The following is a 25,741-nucleotide window of genomic DNA, read 5'->3' as shown; positions in this document are numbered from 1 at the left end:
AGAGTTGTTTTGTAAACGTATAACGTCACAGGTTGGATCTCTGTCGCAGCAGCAGTGCTGCAGTGTCCCGTCAGTGGAGAACTGGCCTGGAGCAATATAGGCAATGGAAACCTGCCCACATGCAGTCTGACTTCTCTGACAAAACAGAACTAGATGTTTAAATTAAACTGTGTATTATACAGCAATTAAGTTCTCTGCTATAACAATGCTTATTAATCATTCATATTATTTATTACGAATGGCAATAACAGTAAACTTTTTTTGTATTACCGGTATGTTTCTCAGTTTAAAAGGCATCACGTCTGAAATGTGAACAACCTCAACTTGTTATGGCCTCAGCGAAACCCTACACACACACACACACACACACACACACACACACACACACGCGCACGCACACACACACACACACACACACACACACACACACACACACACACACACACACACACACACACACACACACACACACACACACACACATGCCATGCACACACGCAGAGACACACACACACACACACACACACACACACACTCTGTAACTCTTGAGAGTATACAAATGCATTTGTACACTCTCAGAGTCATGGGGGTGCTTGAAATGTAAAAGTTTAGACCAAATTCTTGTAAATTAAGTAATGCAGTTGTCTAACAAGACACTGAACCCTACATTGCCTCCAATGAGTCGGTTTGTGTGAGCTTGCTTGCTACCATTGGGTGTGTGAATGTGGGAAGTGAGGACGCTGGCGTCGACTGTTCGCCGCTTCACCTCCCCAATGTATGAATGAATGAACTATTGTAAAGCGCTTTGAGCACTTGGGAAAAGCGCCATAACAATGCAATTCATTATTATGTATGATAGAGGCATGGTGGGTTTAAGGATGGGATGATAACACTGTTCCTCTCTTCTCTCCTGCAGGACCAGGAAACTGCAGATCAGAAACATTCCTCCTCACCTGCAGTGGGAGGTGAGTTCCTATAACAATTACTATTTTTAATGACATTTATAACATGATGTATGTTAGCCAGATTCAATATGATGTACAGTATCATTCGACCTTTTCGTTTACTTCTTTGCTACCATGGTCTTGTTTGTCAATCTTTTGACGTGCTATTTGAAGTGTTGAGCAGATATTTGATCGTATCAACACCACAAAGCCCTCCCGCTGGTTCTAATCTTGTGGTGACAGATTGTATATTGTATGGAAGCTGAACCATCATGCAACACCTGTACACGTGTGTGTGTGTGTGTGTGTGTGTGTGTGTGTGTGTGTGTGTGTGTGTGTGTGTGTGTGTGTGTGTGTGTGTGTGTGTGTGTGTGTGTGTGTGTGTGTGCGTGCGTGTGTGTGTGTGTGTGTGTGTGACTGTGTGTGTGTGACTGTGTGTGTGTGTGTGTGTGTGTGTGTGCGTGCCTGCCTGCGTGCCTGCGTGCGTGCCTGCCGTGTGTGTATCATCTTTTTATATAATATTTCAGCTTCTGAGTATAATAATTGAAGCAGTGTATTCACACTCAGCTGTTTCACTCAGTAAACACTAAGGCTGTCACGATTCTCGATTCGTATCGAAATCGAATCGAAATTGACGTTCGATACAGCGTATCGAAATCACCAGCCAAACTCGCGATATTTATTGCATGCGCACGGCCGTCCGTTTATTCACCCCGGAACGTTTCTCGCAGGACGAGTTTCATCAGCCTGTCGGACCTTATGCCGGGGCACAACCCAGCCTGTATAGCTCATTGCGGTGGCATCACCAGAGCAGACAACAACACACCCAAAATTCACCCAAAGGAAGAAGTCGTTTATATCGCTGTTTATATAGTATGGTTGTGTACAAATAGCTGAGTGAAAGGTTCCATATGGGGCTGCCTGGAGTCTGGACTGGCGCTGGCCTCCACGCTATATGGCTGCTTCCACATGTATATCGCATCAAGACGAAGACCGCAGCGCAAAGCTGTGTTCAGTGCGAGACATGAAGCAGCCAGCGTGGAGGCTGACGCCAGTCCAGCCCATGGAACCTCTCCCTGAAGCTGCTACATTAAGAGTGCCGGAGTGAGCTCCTCTAGTGGGGCTAATGTTAGTCCCGAGTCCCGACTCCAAGTATAGGAGTAGCCCTGAAACATGACTGTGAACAATTAAGCCATGGTTGCTAGTATAGGAGTTACCAGCTAGCGCCCCTCAAAAACAATAGAGGCAAAAACAAAAGCTAGTGGCTAGCGCCCAGCCGCATTGAATCGAAACGTGACCTTAACATCGAAAGTTGACTCGAATCATGGATTAGGCGAATCGTGACAGCCCTAGTAAACACAGTAAACAAGTCATTCTGAGGCAAATAGACGTATCTCAAAAATAAGAAAGTCAGACCTCACAGATTTACTGTAGATATCTACCATGGAAATGAAATACCCCCCCCCCCCCTCTCTCTCTCTCCCTCACACGTGTCTTACTACTATATGTGCATAGATATCAGATGATGGTCCAAGTCAATGTAACCTCTGATGATTGAACATTAGCTAATTGGTTCGTTATTGATCAACGGAGGATCTATATCTTCTGTATGCACTAAACTATTGATCACCTAGGCTCCATCCAATTGTGTTGCTGTTACAGGTCCGGTGTGCAGTCAGTCAAACACAGAAAGATATATGCATGACACAATTCTAAACATTACCCATGTAACTATAGAGTTGACTGAACAAAGATGATTTAATGTTCACACCTATGGGGGCCAGCCCAGAACCAATTTCAATTTCAATTCCAATGAGCTTTTTTTTAGCATGAGAAAACATACGTTTACATTGCCAAAGCAAGTGTTCACAAATTCAGAATCTAGACTAGAACCACAGTCTTCTATCGTGACCCATAGTTTGAGAATAATAATAATACTAATAATATCTTGGACTTAATATAGCGCTTTTCTTGATACCCAAAGAAGCGCTGTGCTATACTGCTGGTCACTGTGGGAGCAGCCTGCTTGCAGCAGAACTGAAAACTGAAGTGTCCTTCAGTAGTCGTATCAAAGGAATGACCAGCTAGTCCAAAACAAAGAAACAAAGGAGGAAAAGGGATCTTTACAATAATATTCCCACAGTCTCACAACCGAGAATGCTCTGTCTGTCTGTCTGTCTGTCTGTCTGTCTGTCTGTCTGTCTGTCTGTCTGTCTGTCTGTCTGTCTGTCTGTCTGTCCGTCCGTCCGTCCGTCCGTCGTTGTGAAATGTTCTCACAAGGTCGTGGACAACTCCAACTTTTACAGAGAAAGATTATTATTTAACATAAAAGTATAACATAATGATCGTATACCGTATAATACTGCATAGTAGATACCTTACGTTCAGTCTAATTTCCTTTCTAATTGGTGAGCAAAAAATAATAAATTATGATTCACAACAATATGACATCCCTATTGTGGGCATGTCATTGTAGGTGACAATGGTCAAACATGTTAAAACATAGTGAAAGTTGTCTCTGAGCTCACAGTGTGTAGTAGGGATGCGTTGTAGATGCGAAGCAGTGGTTCCTACACTCGTGTGTGTGTGTGTGTGTGTGTGTTTGTGTGTGTGTGTGTGTGTGTGTGTGTGTGTGTGTGTTGACTGGGCATAAGAGCAGGGTGGCGGGTGCACTGCCTGGGCTAGTGTAGGAGGAATGACTGCTTGACCGTAGTGGCTTGACTCTTGAATGTTTTATTTTCATATTTTCTGATTTCAGGAACGCTTTGTCTTTTTTCTTTTCTGGAAGACTTTGAAATTGTATTAATTTGACAGTTCAGTTGATGCAGACAGAGACACACATACACACATGACTGTTCAGAAATAATTATGTTAGCGTTGCAGGTGGACTTATACGTTTGTTTTTTTTCTCCGTCTTTCCATCTCTGTCTCTCTGTATGCGTATCTATCTATGTATATCTCTGTCTGTCTGTCTGTCTGTCTGTCTGTCTGTCTGTCTGCCTGCCTGTCTGTCTGTCTGTCTGTCTGTCTGTCTGTCTGTCTGTCTGTCTGTCTGTCTGTCTGTCTGTCTGTCTGTCTGTCTGTCTGTCTGTCTGTCTGTCTGTCTGTCTGTCTGTATGTCCGTCTGTCTGTCTGTCCCTCCCTCTGTCCCTCTGTCTGTCTGTCTATTGGAGGTATTGGATGGACTGCTGGCCCAGTACGGAACCGTGGAGAACTGTGAACAAGGTACATGTAAGCCCATATAAGGCTTCATCCTTATACTATAAATGCTGATTTATATTCGTATAGGCCACAGGTACATGTTGTCAGACATTAACTTGTTATTTACCTATACTGTAAGTGCAACTGGCGTTTTATAATAACAACTCTCTCTCTCTCTCTCTCTCTCTCTCTCTCTCTCTCTCTCTCTCTCTCTCTCTCTCTCTCTCTCTCTCTCTCTCTCTCTCTCCCTCTCCCCCCTCAGTGAACACAGAGAGTGAGACTGCAGTGGTCAACGTTACATACGGAACCAGGGAGCACGCCAGACAGTAGGTTCACTCTCACCAACCCTCCCACGTCCAAACGGACATGTAGTCCAATTTTAAATGTATATAGAACATCTTCCAGAAAGGCCTATCAAATTATTATTATTAATAATAATTAAATGAAATAATTATAATTATAATAATACATATCTCGTTAATGACAGTTGAGATATTATGTGTAAATTTATCTACAGTACAGCTCCTGTTTAATCCAACTAAATATTACTTTATTGTTCAAGATTTCTATAGTTGGCCTGAATCCAAACAAACCCTCCCGCTATAGTTTATTGGTAGCAAATAATGCAAAGCAACACACATTTAGGTTTGTCCTTCAATGAACTATAAACAATCAAATATTAATGGTGAGGTGAAACCATGTTAACCAAACATTTAAATGTGGACTTTGACTGTACTTCCCACACACAGAATGCTTTCCATCTAGTGGATGTTTTGTGAAACTACACAGAGATACTCTCACACCTTCTGCTGCTATACTGAAACAGTGGCATCAAGGTTATAATACTTAGCTTTGGTTATAATTCTAATATGTTTTCATTATAGTTTAGTTTTTGTTAGTTTTGACAATATTATTTTCTAATTCAGTTAGTTTTAATAGTTTTTTAGAGCAATTTGCTAGTTTTTATTAGTTTTTATTTTTAATTTGTTTAGTGTTGGTTTTAGTTTGTCATACTGGTGTAGGATTCAAAAAGGTATAAGTAGGCCTGTATGTTATATCATTGACCTAAATGGCATTATATCAACAAGGGCAGTATAATAATATTAATAATATATGAAAAGTTAGGGTTATGTCTTTTCAGAATACTTTGGACCTGTGGACAACTTTAGTTAACCCATTTAGACCTGAGGCAGATTCTTCAAAAATGTCTTCTAACTCCTGACAGTTTTCTGAAAAACCTATGTTTCTATGTCAGTGGTGCTCAACATTTTTCATGTCAAGGACCCCCTGCAGAATTATATGTATTTGGCCTCCAACCCCCATCTCAAAATATGTTCCAGGGACCCCCCCAGAAGCAAGGATTGGAGTTAAAAGAATATATATTCCAAAATTGCCTCACATTTTCAAGATTTTTCAAAAGTAGCAGATTTACAAGCTCGTAGCGTGGCACGCGCTATGAGCTTGTAGATCTACTTGTAGATCTGCTATTTTTCATTAAATAAATAGCTACAGAATGCCTGTCCAGAATGGGTGATTAACATGCGTGACACATGTGATGCATTACTTTACCTGGGTTACATCATCTTCTAATACTTGGATGCTTTGACTTGGAAATAATAATCCCATACCGTGTATTGTTTTGTTTCATTAGCGCGAACGTGACCAAACGGGTTACAGCAGCTTGTTACGCTGCTGCGCGCTGCTCGCTGAACACACGTCGTGAACGGCGAAGATATCAAGGATTCCACAGTGATGTCACTGTTGTGCTACGCAAGACGGAAGTAGGACGGCGCGTCGCTGACGAATCCTTGGTATCTTCATTCGACCGAGCCAACTTTGCACCGCTGTTTGGGAAATCCTGGTCACGCCAAGGTTATAGATTAACGGTCGGGAGAACTTGGGATTCCCCTCCTCACGTGCCGGTGGGGCCGTTCCGCGTACCGGTGTTTGAGAGCGTTTGTAGTAGAAGTCCACCAGCAAGCACCTGATTTCAACCAACACAAATTCTGCCCATTAATGAATCGGAGAGAGTCATCCTAACGTCATCATGGTGTCATTTGGCTTGCTGGGCCTGCTTAGCAGCTGAGGGTTCTGACGACGCGCTGCTGTCCTCAGCCCTCTGTAGAGCCTTCCAGCTGTGCGTAAAGCATCTCCAGGTGCTGCATGCGGTCGGTCAGGGACATCACACGATGTAACCAAAGCTGTCTGTCCAACATCCAGGGCCATCCAGAAGCTCAACGGCTACCAGTTCGAGAACAACGCCCTGCGCGTCTCCTACATCCCCGACGAGACCTCCGAGATGGAAGGAGACCGGCGGGGGCCGGACAACGGCCGGCGCCCGGGCTACGGTTCGCGCGGCCCCCGCGGGGGGTCCCCCGGGTCCGGGATGCCCCCCAAGCACCAGCACGCCGACATCCCCCTGAGGCTGCTGGTGCCCACGCAGTACGTGGGGGCCATCATCGGCAAGGAGGGCGCCACCATCCGCAACATCACCAAACAGACTCAGAGCAAGTGAGTGGTGCCGTCGCAGTGGTGGAAATATAACTAAGCATATTTAGTCAACTGCTGTACTTAAGTACAATGTTGAGGTTTTTGTACTTTACTTGAGCATACTTTTACTCCACTACATCTCAGATCCAATTATTGTACTTTTACTCCACTGCATTTCTTTGAAAACTCCAGTTACTACTTACTAGTTACTTTTGGATTATTATTACAAAAGTTACAGTAACCACTTCAGCCCCATATACTGTATATGTATACATTCAGGCCATTTGAAAATAGCTGATCTACATTCTACAAGCTCTGTGAGCTATTTTCAAAAGATTCTTGTACATTTGAAACATTTTAAGTGCATGTTGCATTCTGGACATTTACTCATAACAGAGTATTTCTAATATTGCAGTATTGATACTTTTACTTAAGTAAATAATAATGAATACTCTTTCCACCACTGGTGAGTGGTCGGTGCCATTGTGCGTTCCCGTGTGTGTGTGTGTGTGTGTGTGTGTGCCTGTGTGCGTTGCGTGCGTGCGTGCCATGCACACACTCATGTGTGTGTCTGTGGATCGCCGCCGTACACGTTTTGGTAATTGAGCCTGAAGTGACTCAGAACTCTTTCCCCCCCCTGACTGTTCGCTGTAGGATCGACGTGCACCGCAAAGAGAACGCAGGCGCGGCCGAGAAGCCGATCAGCATCCACTCCACCCCCGAGGGCTGCTCCGCCGCCTGCCGCATGATCCTGGAAATCATGCAGCAGGAGGCGAAAGACACCAAGACGTAGGTTCAAAACACACACACACACGTTGCCCAAACCACATCGGTGGGTCAAGACGCAAAACAACGCGGTTTTAGCGTTCGTCCCAGCGGTGTGATATTATGTCCTGTTGCACCTCGGTGCATGGTGGCAACATGTCGACGCAAGCAATTAAATTGGTTCAATTCAATGGTTGCTTGCATCTACATGCGTCTACATCTTAGAGTATATGTGAATAGAGACGGCACCCGGAGGAAACCCTGAGGAGAAATGGACATAGTGGCCGAATTTTGCATTGCAGCTCGTTGACTGTCATTGCAGACGTTCATGTTATTGGGCCTGTGACACGTGAACGGATGTTTCATGCGTGAATGCGCGAAACGGCGCAATGATAGTCAACGACCAGCGCGATCATGTTATTGGGGCAATCCATTCCAGAATGCACTCTGTTCCTACCCGGAAGGACGAGTGAAATCGCCTCATGTGCTTTTTAGCAACTTAATGCAAGTGGATGGGAGGAGGAATCCGGTGCCGTCTCTAGTCATATATACTTTAAGGTCTGTCTACATGCGTCTACTCGTAACCGTTTGGTTGAAAGGAGTTGCATGGAGACCCAATTGATGTGGTTTTGAGGTTTTTGGGCTGTGTGGGCTTGTTAGATTGGCAATTGTGTGTGTCTGCCACTGACATTATACTGTAAGTCTAAATCAGGCTTGGAAGTGATCAGACCACTATCTCAGCTGACCGTATTTTCTTTCAAACTGCAAACGTGATTTGCATACGTGATTTGGCGGGAACATTAAATGTTCCCGCCATGTTTCCCAACAAATTTTGTTGGGAAAAAATAGGAAGTATAATGTTCTGTATAGGGGGGGCTTTAATGTCTCTGGATACACCCGTTTTTTATAGTTTTTAAATAGTCATTTGTTTTAGTTTCCAATTTAGTGTTTGACATTGGTTTAGTTAGTTTTACAAATGCATAGTTTTAGTTTTAAGAACTAGTTATTGTAGTTTTTTTTTTAGCTCTAGTTGTTCAGCTGTTATGATGAAAGCTTTGATTTATAGAAGCTGAAAAATGAAAGAACCTACTATGTGTTTTTTTATTGTTTTTTATTATTATTATCATTTCATTTTTTGTGGAAAAAAACCCTTGTTTGTACAGTTTGCAGCAAAGCTTTTTAAATAAAGCTAAGAGTTGTGGCAAAAGCTTTGTGGAAAAAGCTTGTCAATATCTAAGACCCACACAGAAGAAAACCCTTTACCTGTACTTTGTGTGGTAAAAGCGCTCAGACTTTCTCTCTTTTCCTTCTCCTTACCTCTTCTTCCCTTCTTTGTTTTTCCTGGAAAAAATGACACGATGGGAACTATGCACAGAAACAAATTTCACACACCTGTAAAACTATGATGTGTCACAATTCTGATTTTGTGTCATGATGTGTGTTTTGTTCCAGCGCTGAGGAGGTCCCTCTGAAGATTCTGGCTCACAACAACTTTGTTGGTCGTCTCATCGGGAAGGAGGGACGCAACCTGAAGAAAGTGGAACAGGACACGGACACAAAGATTACCATCTCCCCGTAAGACACGCACAGTCACACACAGTCACACGCATGCACACACATAGTGCCTGAATACACTAGGATAGCGGGTAAATAATGATCCTGACATCCGTCTAAGGCGCAGCACACTATCTAAATAGCATCCTGTCCTCCTGAGCTATACTGCTGCCCACTATTGGTACAAGTGATATTAATCACTTAAACCCTTTGTATGACAAATAGTGAAAATGGCTGAACCATATAAGCTGTGTGTGACAATATATGCAATGTGTTGTTAGCGTGTAGATCTAAATTATTATTATTACTGTTTTTCTTTTAATGTTAACCTATAGAGGGTATGCAGGAATGCCTACTGAGTGGCAACAACTATATACTTTCTGGCCTTGACAGCCCATACATCCAAACAGAAAGGTCCTATTTGATTGCATGAAATGACTTTAACCCATTCTGACCTGAGATCAGATTCATACGAGGTTTTCCACTGGACACACACTGGTCTGATCAACACATTCTGACCTGAGATCAGATTCTAAAAATGTCAGTCGTTCTTCGATTTTTCAAAAATAGCAGACCTACAAGCTCGTAGCGCGCCACTCGGTGGCGCGCTATGAGCTTGTAGATCTGCTGTTTTTCAATAGCTAAAGCATAACATGATGCTGAACACCATAATGGGTTCCCGTTCAGAATGGGTTAAATTAACTTTGTCACTCACTTTGCCACTCTATTTGCCACTCGATCTGCCATTCACGTTATGCATGCGCATACCCTCTATAATGACATGTCCAAAATAGGGACGCCAGGTTTGAAGTGGGTAAGTGTCAATTGCAGGGATGCCCAAAAGATCTACCAGTAGATTACAAAGCGTGTAGGTATAGACCACATGACATGCCCCTAACAAAACACACCCATGTGAAGTGAGGGGCGCTTTACCAACCCTTATCATCTTGCATCATCGCGATATCATAACATAACATGCATATTCCGATTTGCTCAGTGACAGACAAAACAAACATTAAACTCTGTTCATTGTTAATGGCGTTTAATGTTTGTGTTAGTGACAAAACAAACATTGAACTCTGTCCATTGTCAATGGCGTTTTTGAGTGGTGCAACCGCTCCAAGGAACAGCAATGTCCGTGTACACCTACCTATGTGTGGTTAACCTATATGTGACGTTAATGAGCCTGTATAATGAGTACCAGTAGGGGCGCTGTTGCCAGAAACAGCGAGAGAGAGATAGTATTAGTGCTGCACGCACTGTTGCCTGCTAATGAGAGAGAGAGGGGGGGGGGGGGGGGAGAGAGAGGGAGAGATGAGAGGAGGGGGGGGAGGCGAGTTGCACCACTCAGTTCACTCAGGTGTGATTTTTCATGTTTGTCTAGACAAGACAAACATTAAACCTTTATATATGAGGGGCTGGCGCCCCTCAAAAATACAAATTCAAATATTGGCACGTGCCACTTGGATTAAGGTGAGAGAGATGAGAGGAGGGGGGGGAGGCGAGTTGCACCACTCAGTTCACTCAGGTGTGATTTTTCATGTTTGTCTAGACAAGACAAACATTAAACCTTTATATATGAGGGGCTGGCGCCCCTCAAAAATACAAATTCAAATATTGGCACGTGCCACTTGGATTAAGGTGACTTGACAAATAAATGAAAGAAGGGTCTGTCAGCTCCCTTCACAGCTAATATAGTAGGTCATGCTTTGTTGTCAAGGCAAAATTTAGAAAATGTTTCAGATGTCCACAATGACCTCTCAGGCATGCGAGTCCAGGTCCTTTTCAGATGGGGAGCATCTGACGCGCCTAGCAATTCATTTTCAATGAGACGCGTGTGTTTATTTTGCACACTTTACTCTATACGCGTCCCGCGCCCTCCTCGTGAGCAGACCTGGAGCAGATCCTGTCGCTGGTCGAGGCGGCAATGCCTGCGCCCTGCATGACTGCTCCCCGTCTGAAAGTACCTACCGGGGACATGAATCTACAGAAATGAGAAAATGCCACTTCCAATCCATACTGCTACTACTGCTATTACCGGTAGTAGCAGTATAGTCTCTAATCCAGGGGTTCCTAAACGGTGGTGCGTGCACACCTTGTGGTGTGCGAACGCCCTCTAGGGGGTGCGTGACATGAAAAGGGTATAATGGCGGTTATATGGTGTTATTTCGCACAAACGGCAACGTCTGGTTGTAAGGAGACGTATAGAGCATCTGCAGCAGCCATGCACATGTCTCTCAGTGCAGTGACATTGTGTGATTATTTGCCACAATCACATTAAAAGTTGTATCATTTCCGGCCAAATGCAACGAGACTCAGCTATATAGGTCAGGAGGTAACAGGGGGTGCACGGCCCAAAACACGGCCCGCTGCAGTCTAATCGAAGTAACCCGAGGTGTACGTTCCAACTGGTGACCGTATGGTTGGTGTGGTGGTTTAATTGTGTCCAGACTGCAGGACCTGACTCTCTACAACCCAGAGAGGACCATCACAGTGAAGGGGGAGATCGCAGCCTGCTGCCTGGCCGAGGTGGAGGTCATGAAGAAGGTCAGGGAGGCCTACGACAACGACATCGCTGCTATGAATGTGAGTTTGACACCAAATGCACGTGCACATGCGCGCTCAACGCATGCACGCACGCACGCACCTCAACGCAAAACAAGTACTCTAATCTGCTGTAGAGTGGAAAACATATACATACTGCAATATAAAAATACTCTATTTCAAGTGAAATAACCATGAATGCACTTGTGTACAAGAGTATAAAATGTACTTAAAGTACAACAAGTAAAAGTGCTTATAGTGCATAATGTCCCAGTTCAACTGTATAATAATGTTTTGAAAATAGCCGATTTACAAGCTCACAATGCGTCTCATCGTGATGCATTGTACGCATGCACGCAGGCAGGCACGCACACACGCATGCACAAACACACACACACACACACACACACACACACACACACACACACACACACACACACACACACACACACACACACACGCATGCACAAACACACACATTGCTAACAAAGGGTTCTGTCTCTTCTCCAGCAACAGACTCACCTGATCCCGGGTCTGAATCTGGGCGCTCTGGGTCTCTTCCCTCCCTCCTCTTCCATGCCCCCTCCCCCACCAGGAAACTCCAACCCTGGCGCCCCCTATGGTTCCTTCGGTGTAAGTAGACCTCACATGACATTACGACAGGGGTCATCAATGTGTCCTCACCTGTGGTATTTTCCGTGGCAAATGTTTTAATTTATTTTTGTTTAGTGTTTACACACCATTAGGATGTTCTTATTTATAAGACCCAGTTAGTGAATGTCAAGTCTCCATGCAGGTCCAATTATTGATAGTGGTTTTCGAATGTTTTATTTGCAGGGACACCCTTTAGAGTTACAGACCTGTTATGGTCATTCAGGGCTATAGCTCTCGTGTTTTTAGTAATATTATTGTCCACTCGTTTTGTATGTCCGTTGCAAAGATGCCACCACAAGCCTGCAGCAGGGCAATGACCACTGCATTAAGACCATTATTGTCAACATTTCCCATATACAATTTATATGCAAATTAGTGCTGCCATTATCGAAACACTATATATAAATCACTATATATAAATCAGCCAATATTGCACTGACTGAACAAATAAGGCATACTGTATAGACCTGTATTTTGATGGTCACGGATAAAGTGGTTGCGTGTACCCATGTGACATGCTGGTGTGTAGGCCTGAATGAGTGCCATTACAATATCACCACATTTTTACCCCCCCCTTTTCTTGGTTGTCAATATTTAAATCGTCCAAACAAGGGGAAGACCAATATTTTTTCACCCCAGCCTGAAACCGGATGTGACGTTTATGGGGTGTTTCTTTCTATCTCTGTGTGTAGCTATGTATAATCAGTGTACAAGGGTTTGTTTGTTTATCCAAACATTTCAAAGAAAGCTATTATGTTGCAGATAGCTTAAAGAAAATCAATGTTTTCATAGGTGCATATGTTTTCTTTGTGATCCTTGACCCTAAATACGTAGGGCTATGTTTGTTGTTCAGTCAGGTGCCATGTTGGCTGATTTATAGTGGAACTAGATGTTTCGATAATGGCGGCACTAATTTGCAAATGGTATCATAGCTCAACATGGACACCTATTGTCGAGGTGCTCCATCTCTTAAGGGACATGAATAATTCACCGTTGCAAAGCATTAGCAGCTAAAAGACGTATTGTGTGCACTGTGCATGTCTCCAGGCTCCAGAACAAGAGACAGTTCATGTGTACATCCCGGCTCAGGCAGTGGGGGCCATCATCGGTAAGAAAGGACAGCATATCAAACAGCTGAGTCGCTTCGCTGGGGCTTCCATCAAGGTATGTACTACTAGTGAACACACAACGCAATGCGAGGCAATGCAACGCAACCAACACAACACGAAACTAAAACAATTCGCACTGAGTTCGATTACAAAAGAGCTACATTACCCCTACATTCCCCAGGACAATCACACACCGTCCTGAACGAGTGAACCATATTTCCAGCTTGTGGAAACGCAAATACCTTTTACAATGCCCAACAAGCTCCCAAAGCTGTTACATTTTGTTGCAGTGCATTAAATTGCATTGCACGCACATTACTGCACGCGTTTCTGAACAAACGCCAGTTGCGATCAATATATTACTTTTTATTTTGCTGAACACATTATTGAACACGTGACAAAGATCTTCAAACATCTTGCTCAGCACATACTGAACATGTACCTCGAGGTAAAAACAACAGCAGGTGTTTGATGATTTTGTTCTTGTCTCGTGTGATGTCAATCTCCTCTCCTCTCCTCTCCTCTCCTCTCCTCTCCTCTCCTCTCCTCTCCTCTCCTCTCCTCTCCTCTCCTCTCCTCTCCTCTCCTCTCCTCTCCTCTCCTCTCCAGATTGCTCCTGCAGAGGCTCCAGACTCTAAGATGAGGATGGTAATAGTTTCAGGACCACCTGAGGCACAGTTCAAGGTACGGGCCACCACTTAATTGTACCTTACTGACCTTCAGATCATAGCTCCTATATTTTAATTCAGATTTAATTTGATTCAATTTCCATCACTTCTATCACTTACATGTCTATGTATATATAATAATGTAAATGATAAAAGTGACGCCTTGTGAGTATTAAAAAAATCGAAATAGACCTAAGTAAACATAGGTCAAAATTGTACTTAAGTAGAGTACGTGAGTAATGTACTTTCCACCATGCAACAGACTACAAACCAAACTCCTGAATGCTGATGTATAGATGTACTGTACTTAACATACGTGCATTCTATAAAACTGATGATTAATTCTATAAAACTGATGATGAATTCTATAAAACTGATTCGCCCCAGTTGCACATCACCGACTACAGCTAAGGGTTTTTGCTGCTAACGTTCCTTCATACGTTCATGTTCACTAAAATCTCGTTTTATTTGTTGTATATTTTATTGCTGCTTTTAGCTCAGTTCTGTGGAACGTATCGTTTTGTGGAACACCTCAAGTCCCCACACCAACAGTGTGCGGTACCGTTAAGCGAGTGACAAAACCACACAGAAACGACTAATAGCTATTGCTTGTTTAACCATGGCAAAACATAATAAGTAATTTGTCTCCCTCTGCAGGCTCAGGGTAGAATCTACGGCAAGCTTAAGGAGGAGAACTTCTTTGGGCCGAAGGAGGAAGTCAAACTGGAAACACACATCAAAGTGGCTGCTGCTGCTGCTGGCAGGGTGATTGGCAAAGGAGGCAAGACGGTGAGTCAGTCCGTTCAAATGAACCTTTTACCAAAATGTCATAATATGCAAAAGATATAAAATAATTCTGTATAGCAGATCTGCAAGGTCACTCACAGTGCATTGCGATGTGAAGAGGGAGCTTCTACATCGGTTACTATATAGTCTAGACTAGAGGGTATGCGCGTGACATCATCATTGTACCCGGATGTTATGCGGGAACGCCTACTGAGTGGCAAAAAAACGTCTAAAGTCCTATCTGATTGCATTAAACAACATTAACCCTCTAGCACCCAGAGTTGCTTTTTAGCAACTAATTTAATTTAATTAATTACGAAATTATTTTTATTTTTTTCTGTTCTTTTTTCACCTAAACGTCATCAGTGATGTTCATTGCAATGCCATTTCAATGCCATTGGTCATGATATTTGCATATAAACACCCCCCACAGAGGCTGAAATTCACACAAATAAAAAATGTCTGGACCTTTACCCTAATAAAAGTAGGTAAAATAATTGTAATATATGTTTTTTTGTGATCATTAGAATGTCTAGAACATGTTTTATTCGTTCTTGTGAAAGATATCCCCCAAATGTAAATTATTAATTTATTATATTATTATATAATTATTATATAATTATTATAACATTTTCATCAAACTTATTTTTTTTTATTTTTTTTTACATTTTTTTTGTGTCAGTCCTAGTAGTACAAACTAGTAGTAAGGTTGAAATCAATTTTTTGCAAGTAGAAATTAATGCGGGTGTTAGAGGGTTAAACAACGTTAAACTCACTTTGCTACTCACTTTATGCATGCGCATATACCCTATAGTCTATAGTTGTCTGACCCTATATGCAGAAACATGAGATCACAGCAGTTTTAACTTGTGAACCACGGGAACCCCATTATCTCGTATCGATATCGTGATCTCGGCATCAATATTGAGATATCAAATGTGGTCCATATATCTTCAGCCCTCACTGTCGGTTCTTTTCCTGCAGCCAATGGTATCATGTCTTTATTTTCAGAGGTATTAAAAAAAAGGTCAACATGTTTTAAATGTGTACTTTAGAAGTGTGCAGATAGCACTGGGGGGGAGGGGCTTTAAAGAAGGGGCCCCTCTGGTGGAGACTTAGCCCCCCCCCCCTCCAAACAAGTCAAATTGACTGACTTCTATGTAAACCAAGATTCATTAGCTCCCCCTCTAAATAGCACTCTGTACTGAAGGGAGTGCTGCAGGCGAGGGACAGCTGTATAGCGACTGTATAGACAGGCAGGCCGTCCTACATCCATGTGTTCCTTGTGCTATCAGGTGAATGAGCTCCAGAACCTGACTGCTGCTGAGGTGGTGGTCCCCCGGGAGCAGACCCCCGACGAAAACGACCAGGTCATCGTCAAGATTATCGGACACTTCTACGCCAGTCAGGTATACAGCTATATTATACAGCCAGTCAGTTACACCTCAAAACGGCCTCGCACGTTCATGCAGGGCTGTCGGGATTATGACATTTTACGTGGCGATTCATTGTCACGCACATAATTTGCAATTAACGATTTGATTGTGTTTTTGTTGCTGCACAGTGCACACAGGGACATATCAATACAAAATAAAATTCTGGTTGACATATTTAAAAACGTTATACTTGCAAAACAATAATTTATAGTGAAAATAGCCGATCTACAATGCGACACGTTGTGATCTTATAGATCTGCTATTTCCACTTTTTAAATGTTTGGAAAATATGGAAAACGATTATGACGATTGCACGACATAATTGTGATTATCTAAAATAATTGCGATAGGCGATTAATGTATTAATTGTGCCAACCTAATAAATGACCTCACGCCTCACACACCTCATGGATATAAGTCTTTATGATTTATTACACAAACTACAGTATAGGACGATGTCATCGTCTGCATCATGTCACATTTGAGTAGACATCGATCAGCCATCCCTAAAGTTCAGACAAATAGACGGACAGCAACGCGTGGAACCAGCGATTAGATGTTAACGCAAACGAGGGATTATTCTTAACTTAACCCATTCTGGGCGGGAACCCCTTTTGGTATTGGCATTAGGTTATGCTTTAGCTATTGAAAAATAGCAGATCTACAAGCTCATAGCGCGCCACCGAGTGGCGCACTACGAGCTTGTAGGTCTGCTATTTTTTGAAAAATCGAAGAACGACTGACACAGAAACATAGCTTTTTCAGAAAACTGTCAGGATGTAGAAGACACTTTCAGAATCTGATCTCAGGTCAGAATGGGTTGAAGCATTGTGCCCCCCCCTTGTCCTTCTGATGTACCAGCTGGCCCAGAGGAAGATCCGGGACATCCTGACCCAGGTGAAGCAGCAGCAGAAAGGGGGAATGAGAGACGGCGGCGGCATGAGAGACGGCAGAGACGGCGGCATGCGAGACGGCGGGAGAGACGGCGGCATGCGAGACGGCAGAGACGGCGGCATGCGAGACGGCGGCATGAGAGACGGCGGCTCGAGAGGAGACGGCGGATCCGGGCCCCACCCCCAGGGCCTCACAGAGATGGGAGGCCCCCCGCGCGAGGGAGTGACTCAGGAGCCACGCAGGAAGTGAGGGGGCCCCCCTCCTCCAGCCCACCCTGAAGGACGTGGGCCCTCCTCCCCCCCTGCCTGACGGACACACAGACAACACAGACAAGACACACATGGACGGACGGAAGACGCGGACGGAAAAACAGGAGAACGACACACGGACCCAGCGATTAGACAGGAAGTGATGTATAAAAGAGGGAGGGATTATGCCCACTATAGTCAGAGAGGAAGAGAAGACGTTTCAGAGAGAGTGAGAAAGGAATTTAAAAAATAAGAAAAAAGTGAAAAACTAAAGATGAAATGAATAATAAAAAAAAATAAAGAGAGGAAAGAAAAATAAAAGTTGAGAACAGAGACCAGATGCCAGGCCAGAAAGAGAGACTGAATGAAGATGGAGGGATGAAGGAATGGATGGAGAGAGACAGCGGGGGAAAGGGTGTTGTCCTCTCAGCGTGCCTTAGCAGAGCTTCGTATGACTCGGAACGCCGCTGGACAGGCGCGCGCAACATGGCCGACGCCATTCCACTAACGAGGGACGTTGCTCACGCCTGTCCCAGCTAGATGTGTTCCGATCCACCACAGTGCCTAGAATAAAGAGGTTAGCTTATGCGTTTGCTCTGGCCTCTGGTACAGGAGATCAGTGTCTTCTGAGACATGCTGGGAGTCGTTCACTCCACGCGGCCCTCTGTCTCCCCTTCGAAAACCTCTCCAAACATCTCCAGGCAGTCCTTTATTTTAAGGGTGTTTTTTTTTAAAGATAGAGATATATGTATAGAAATGTTTTATTCAGAGCTATTATTGATAGAATGCAGTGAGGCGGAGCCGGGAGAGAGCACGAGGAAACCGCTGCAGCGGCTGCATGGGATAGGTCAAAGGTCTGGCCAAAGAGAATAAAAGCCCCACCCACCCCTATCCCTCAGCCAATGAGAGTTTAGCAGAGGGGCCGTAGATGTTAACACTGCTCTGTGAATGCCCCTCCAACTAACGGTGGGGCGATAGAGGAAAAAAAAGTGAAAGAAAAAAGAAAATATGAGGTTGTAAATAAATAATCTTCATGGAATTGTTAATAAACGCTGTGTCCCGCCATCGCGCCTCCCCCCCCCCCAGTCCCCCCCCCAGTCCCTGGCTCTGTGATGCGTTGCTATGGGGATGTCGTGGCCACGGACAGAGCCGGTGTGAGTGGGGTTCGGTTGTGTGGTGACGGACGGTACAGCGAGAGACAGTAAGGTTAGCGGAGGCCGCGGCTAAGCCTGCAGTTTTATTGCAGCGCCTTTAGCTTCTTGATGTGGAACCATTTAAAACACCAGCGATGATGTTTTAAAATAATAAATGACAAGCTGCCAGCAGCTATGCTAGCTGGCAGGCGGCCCGCACCTTAAACGGCATATTTTATATATATTATATATATATGATATGTGAGTTAGCCCGGCCCCTTGAGTGAGTGCATTGAAGGCAACGGAGCACAGGCTGCAGTTAAGTCCTACAATGACAGACAGACAAGGTGTGTCTGATATAATCTGCTCATTGTCTTATCGGGCTTTGTTCTCAGACTCGGGTTTAAGGTTCAACTTGGACGGAGAAGGTTATTTTTCTTCAGGCGGTGCTCACTTTCCTTAGAACATCCTAGCACTGAGTTTTATTTTCATTGTTATGTTTACATTGATAAACAACGGGACAAATTGTCCTGTTTTCACAATGATAAATGCTTGAAAAGGACCAAATTCGGTCCACGGTGAACCTTGACTGAATCTAGCTGAGAAATAACGCCCGTGTCTTCCAGAAGCTCCTTGCCTTGAGCTCGGAAAAGGTCAAATCAGAAAGATGGGGAGCGGCTTCTTCGTTCTCTCTCCCAATCTGCCGATGGCCTGTGGGCAGAGACTCCAGACCCCGCCTGCGTATGATAATGAGGGGCGGGGCCAAAGACTGGACGCTCTCGCCAAGACTAGAACAGATTAGAGAAGAAATGAGATGAAAAACAAAAAAAGAAAAAAACTACCTCAGGGTGTAAGTTACCTCAGTATTCCTAACTTTTGTTTTGGTTTTGCTTGCTGGTGTTTTATATGAGAAAAAAAAATGAGAAAAGCTGAGAGTCCTGAATATTTTTTATTTTTTTAAGGAAAAAAGTATTTTTTTTAGGTTTTGTCTTGTTGCTTTGGGTATTTTTTTCTGTTTTTTCAATGTGTTGTTGGTTGCATGTGCTCAGGATGATAAAGAGGTTGTTGTGCTTTATAGCGGAGAAGAGATGAAAGACCAGAGAATGAGGGGTCGAGTGCCATCTTGCCTTTTAAAGAGGTTGTTGTGCTTTATAGCGGAGAAGAGATGAAAGACCAGAGAATGAGGGGTCGAGTGCCATCTTGCCTTTCTGGGGTGGGGAGGCCGGGCACAACCTCTGGGTCTTCCTGACGTGTGATTGGAGCATCCGTTCTTGGAGAACGGAATATTGGCCAATGGGGAGTGGTGTTACTTGGGAGGAAGATTCCTAAAGTGCATGGTTGGTGACCGCACGCACACAATATTTGAGAGTTAACTATAGCAGTAGCCTAGCTGTTGATGTCAACCCGACAGATGACTATTGTAACACAAGCTGTGATTACTAGTGCTAAAGTATAAACATGCTGCCTCAGAGGATCCCACATTGTCATCGGGGCACGCCTGGGTGATGTCCCATGTCTCATTTCTAATGACAATACTCCTCTCTCTCACTCTCTCCACATGTGTGTGATCACCGTTGCCTTGTGCCCTGCCTGGAGGGACCTTCCTTTCCTGCCTTATTGTGATGATGATCTCATCACAAAGCGCCAAACTTTTGAGAGTGCTCAACAATTAAGCGCCTAAAGTAACTCAAGACAGCAACGTTTCTGGTCCCCAAGTGAGAACTGTGTGATTATGAAGTTGCCGCAGCAAATTATTTGAAAATCAACATTTCAACTGGGCATTCTCAAACATTTTCCACAGAGTAAAAAAAGAAAGAAAATAACATCTGAACTGAGATTGGCTCTTAATAAAATAAAACATAGCTTCTAGGTGCTCTGGTCCTCCAGACCTTCAGATGACAGCAGTGTCCTCACCACTGGGGGGGACGGGGGACGGAAGCGTTCTGGCTGTGAGTTGCTTTGGAGCACAGCAGTAACGGTCCATCAATGGTGGCTGTGCCGGAGAGCAATGTAACTGTATAAGAAAAGCTACCTGTACACACACCTATAACTAGCTCTGACTACACTGAATGTGAATATTTATTGCCTGTGCACTGACCACTACACCTCAAACGCTCCCTGTTGGCTGTGCGTGTGTGCGTGAGTATGTGTGTGTGTGTGTGTGTGTGTGCGTGCGTGTGTGTGTGTGTGTGTGTGTGTGTGTGTGTGCGTGTGCGTGTGTGTGTGTGCGAGTGCATGTGTGTGTGTATGTGCGTGAGTGTGTGCTTAGTGTTAAGTTGGATTAAGTGTTGATTTTCGGGGGGAAATGGATGGGTGGGGGGGAAAAAAGCAGAAAAAAGTAGGACAAGAACCTATGGTCCTCTTGTCAGCAAACCACTGACTGAGGAGAAATCAAGGAACCTTTAAAAAAATGGGAGCAAATAAAGCAAGAGAGTTGGAAAACAAAATCCTCAACACAAAAATATCAATAGAAAGCTGTACATAACGATTGCCAACGCAACACTTTTGTATTTTTGAAATAGGAGAAACAAAAGTTTTCATTTGGAGAAAGAAAATCCAGAGGGTTAGAGCTGTTGTAAGAGTAGAGAATCGTGACGCCTAATTTATGCCCCGTCATAATTATGACAAAGCATAAATCAGGCTTTAGTCAGATGGTTGAACGACACTGCCAGGTAATCAGTTTGTTTCGTTATTTTTGCCTTGCCTTGCCTTACCTATATTTCTCGCGCTCGCCAACATCAAACATCAGCAGCTCCCCCAACCAGCTCACCTTCGACAGGCTAGCCGAAGTCTATTCTGTTGTTTCTATGCTTCCATTTTTGTCAACAGATGGCAACTTCACGGGTCAACTTGGCAACGCATTGTGTTGCATATTACACACACGGTTTGACCTGGCATTTCGACCGCATCAACCCTGGCATCTCTATTGTGGGCACATTTTTTTTGAGGTGAAAATGTTTAAAGGTCACCTAGGCAGCTATACCACTCTAGTTCCGCGTGGATTACGGCCCTGCGAAGGCAAACACCAGCAGTTACTTTTTCCCGTGTATGAAGATTAACGCTTATACGTACGGTTTCCGATTTCACAGGAAGCAAAAAGTTGTAGCCATACATTCTACTAAACACTGTGCTGTATGTTTGTTTGTGTAAACACACCGGTGGACAGTACACATTTAAAGATGATATAGGCCTATACACAGTTTCAGCTCGTTGTCTTTGCAGGATTGATTACAAAGAACAGGCCTGCAATGTAAGTTAAATGACATCCACAGAACTCTGTCAACATGTTGACGCCATGAAGTTGCCATCTCTCTCTCTCTCTCCGACCCATAGAGCTCTGTTCACAAACACCAAGACACCACTGTTTAGAATTCATTCTTCAGCCTGCAGCCATTTAAACTGGCTACAGAACTTAGATTTTTGTTTTGTTTAAAATGTTTATTTTATTTGTTTAGTTGGATGTTCTTTTTTTTTTTTTTTTTTTAATACAGCAAGCTTTATTTTGGACATGACATCTGGGGACTGTTGCACTAATCGATGAAATATGGCCGACAAACGTCAATCTATCGAAGATTGAGAACCTCCTATAAAGAACATCTGAAATGTAATGCAACTTTAGTGAGGAGGGGAGGAGGGAAGTTGTGTGTGTATCAAGGATATGGAAAGGGGAGGAGGGTGAATGATTAATAGCTAACCGGCTGTAACAGAAATGAGAGATGTGTAAGCCTTTTATTTTTACAACTTGAATGGGCAGGAGAGGGACTATGGCATCACAGTCACACACACGCACACGCACCCACCCTCCAATGAAATGTGACATTCATCATCTCTCCCCTCCTTTATTCTTTCCATCCTCCCATCATAAAACACTCCCTTCTCTCTTCCTCTTTTCTTGTACCCCTCTGTAGTTCAGCAGAAGAGGAGGACATTTTGTATTTCTTTTGTTTTATGAAACTCATTTGGTTTTTGGAGCGGACAGGAACGCTCTCTCTCGCTGGTCTACGTCGTGCTCGTTTTGCTCACTTCTGTTCAGACAAAAACAAACAGACAAACAAAAACAAAAAAAAATACACTTTTATTTTAAGCATCACCTTTGTTCCAATCATTTTCCAATTCTCTAGTTTTGGAAAATGAAAATGAAAAGAGGCATTTTATTTTATTTGTATTTTTGGTTCCTGCAGTCTTTTCTAATGCACAGATTTCCAAACAAAAACCGGCTTATTTAAACTGTGTACCTCATCACGTGACGATAACGGTGCCAAACACTAAATGATGGGTTTCATTCCAAAATGTTAATCAGACATTTTGAGAAGTAAAGCCGACATCTGAAAGTTCACAAATATAATGAACCCTTGAAGAACATTAACATCTTTTGAGGAGAGGTCTCAGGATGGCACCAAAACGCTTTAGTTTTTGTCTTGTAATTCACAGTAAAAAAAAAAGGAAAAAAAAAAACATGTAAAGGGCTGTTGAGACAATGCAGAGACAAACACAAAAATCCTGCTACTGACAGGAAGTATATCACTTACTGTTTTGTCACACAATATCGTAACTCAACACCTCCAGAAATACATTTGCATTTACCCAGCTACAGACAAAATCAGATTGTTGATTGGTAACCCTTTGGGGCACATATCTGATCTCTCGGCTTGTCTGAACATGCAAAACTGGATTATCTGTGATTATTGAGACAACTTTAGGACGGTCAGCTTTGAAACATATATTCTGTACTTACTGTATGTAAATCTGGAGGGGAAATAGAAATGGCTTTCTCCTCTTTCATAACAATTGAGTTGATGCATGTATTAGCGAGCACTGCAGTCATTAGCCCTGACACACTTTCTGAATCTGAAACCCCAAACTGTCAAGTGTAGCTAATTATTTTATCATGTATTCAGACAGGCTTATTTCAACTTCTATATAAACACAAGATCTTTCTTACCGTTTTAGAAGATAATCATGCTTTTAAGAAATGTCAACCTTTTTAATGATACTGAAACTTCAACAGGAAATGACAGGCTGTTTTCAACCAAGTTTCTTGTTCAAAAGTTTTGTTTTTTTGTTATAACCTCTTGAAATCCCTTGGTAATATGATCACAAACCAAGAAAAATGTATTCAAACTAGCATCACTACCAACTGACGCTGTGAGATTATTTCAGTCACTGAGCTTGAGAGACTGTTGTACGGTTTGTAGCTGTGGGCCTGCTTCACAGATGCTCAGTTACTACGGCAACAGACAGACAGACAGACGGACGGAAGGACTCCTAGCTCTTGTAGAGGACAGTTTGCTGTGATGACACACAGTCTTCTAGTGTGTCGTTTTCTACCCTGCCTCAGAGGCCAAGGGATGCTCATTAAGACATAACTAACCTCTTGACACATAACTAGGAACGCTACCTCATAAAACAAGTCAGCCGCAACATTGATGTTGTTTCTCCTTTGTAAAAAATAAAAATAAAGAAAAAAAGACGAGAGCAGGTTGTCAGTCAGTCGATCAGACAGACCGACCGACAGACAGATGGACTGACAGACAGATAGACACAAAAGACAGTGCATGTCATGGTCATGATTATGTTCCCCCTCTTTTACTTTAATTTATTTTTTATTTTGCATCCCCGGCTTAAAGATGGGACTTTAAAAAAAGATAAAGACAAAAAGGACCCTTTGGGGTTGGGGGCATGGCAGTACATAGGGCAATAGGGGGAAGGGGATTGTAATGTATGTGTCTTGTTCACTGCCGTTCTGTGTCTTTTTTCTAAACAAGGAAGCTTAACGAAATGGAGTGACCTCCATGTGATGCTTTAATATTCTATTCCCACACGTTAATAATTATTAATGGAATTCACTGTTTCAGCTATACATGTTTTATTTCAGTTCAGGACATTGAACGGATTAGTAATGCTATACTACTTATTATCAAAGTGTTGCATTCTGGGAAGTAAAAATGAATAATGTGTGACATCACAGATCCCAAATTTTAGCCCACACAATGAATTATGTTTGGTCAGATTCTTGTATAATATATGTACAGTATCTCTATAGGTCGTGATTTCCCTCATTGTCATATGGCATCATAGCACAGGTACACAGGCCTTGTCCTGGCCACTAAAAACCACACAACCCACAATCTTCCCTCCTTCCTGCCCTGCTGCCCAAATTCCCCGACCCTGTGACTTCACTTCCTGAATCAAGGGGCACGATATCTGTAACCATGTCATTTATTTTTTTGTTGATCTACCTCTTAGGGAAAAAAATAGGAAAAAATAATACAAAAAAAAACGTTTTGAAAAATTACACAAAAAACAAACAAAACAAAAAAATACAAATAAAAAATACAACAATTGGAATGCTCAAATGAATTATAGATAAATAATCTAACTGGGTAGCAGCATCTCCATATACTGTAGTGATAGTCTATTAAAATAAAGAACTTTTACTTCCAAAGATGAATTTACTTTCTTTTTCCATTGTTAGTTGTTTTTTGAAAGGATTATGAAATGGAAAAATAAACTGAAAGGAGGAGAGATGAACTTACCACCTGTTATTTTCTTCTTTAAAAAGAGATTTCATTCATTCATACATTATGCGATTTGAATATTTTTTTTGTTCCTCATTAAACTTACGCCTTTTTAACCTTAACAATATTGTCCATCTTCAATTTTTGTTGCTTTGTTATTTTTTTCCCTCACTCTTTAATTGCTTTTGTTTCTTCTCCAAATGACAAAGGATTGTATATGATGTGTTTGGATGCATTTAGAATTCTGTTTCTTTCTCTTAGTTGCTCTGTCTCTCAAGTCTGATTTATTCGTTATAAGACAGTGTTGCACGTCAAAAACAGCTCTCAGCATGTCACGGACGCAACGTGCGGTTGTAGAGCTGCTATTTTCGTGACACCACTGTTAAGACATAAAAATAGGCATTTCTCCTGAGCTACAGCGCCCTGAGAGGGGTTCCTTATGGCTAAACAATAGCGGTGACAAAAACTTCTCTTTCTAAATTCTTTGCAGTTTTTTTTCTATTTCCATTCTTCTAATGAGTCATTTTATAAAGGACCTGTTGTTATTGGCTGGCCTTGGAGCCAATTGGGTGGGGGTAGAAAGAGGGGGGCATTCAGTGCAGGCACATTACAGACGTCAGGAGCGTCAGAAGTAGCCCAAGTTTTCTTCTTCGTGGGTTTTTTAGACAGCTGGTGGATGGAAAAGAAGCTCCACCTCCGCGCCCGACGGACGCGACGGACAGCTTTCCGGAACAGCTTGCCCCAGACTCAAATGGAAGCCGCGCACAAGCGTGAAAATGAAGCGCGTCACAGCGCAC

The 25,741-nt window shown here is 43.0% G+C and overlaps 1 protein-coding gene across 3 annotated transcripts in view; it reads left to right on the top strand.

Moving 5' to 3' along the window:
- The window catches only part of igf2bp1 (insulin-like growth factor 2 mRNA binding protein 1), a 71,110-nt gene extending 45,692 nt beyond the window's left edge, over window positions 1-25,418 (top strand). The window contains exons 3-16 of one of the 3 annotated variants that reach the window (XR_013964960.1): window positions 917-965; window positions 4,118-4,169; window positions 4,408-4,471; window positions 6,366-6,656; window positions 7,290-7,424; window positions 8,853-8,975; window positions 11,405-11,540; window positions 12,015-12,131; window positions 13,200-13,316; window positions 13,871-13,945; window positions 14,587-14,718; window positions 16,011-16,124; window positions 17,013-19,487; window positions 19,565-25,418. Coding sequence is in view for 1 of the 3 variants with exons in the window: in XM_080776940.1 (XP_080633066.1) it covers window positions 917-965; window positions 4,118-4,169; window positions 4,408-4,471; window positions 6,366-6,656; window positions 7,290-7,424; window positions 8,853-8,975; window positions 11,405-11,540; window positions 12,009-12,131; window positions 13,200-13,316; window positions 13,871-13,945; window positions 14,587-14,718; window positions 16,011-16,124; window positions 17,013-17,294 (1,693 nt within the window). In the remaining 2 variants the exon portion in view is untranslated. Of the gene's footprint in view, window positions 1-916; window positions 966-4,117; window positions 4,170-4,407; window positions 4,472-6,365; window positions 6,657-7,289; window positions 7,425-8,852; window positions 8,976-11,404; window positions 11,541-12,008; window positions 12,132-13,199; window positions 13,317-13,870; window positions 13,946-14,586; window positions 14,719-16,010; window positions 16,125-17,012; window positions 19,530-19,564 lie in introns of those variants that run through there. The other 2 variants (XR_013964961.1, XM_080776940.1) reach the window with 2 other exon arrangements.
- Window positions 25,419-25,741: the final 323 nt, after the last annotated feature.

This window comes from Protomyctophum bolini (assembly GCF_963924005.1).
Source record: "Protomyctophum bolini genome assembly, chromosome: 11".
NCBI classification, from domain to species: domain Eukaryota; kingdom Metazoa; phylum Chordata; class Actinopteri; order Myctophiformes; family Myctophidae; genus Protomyctophum; species Protomyctophum bolini.
This window is presented reverse-complemented; position numbering and strand designations above follow the sequence as displayed.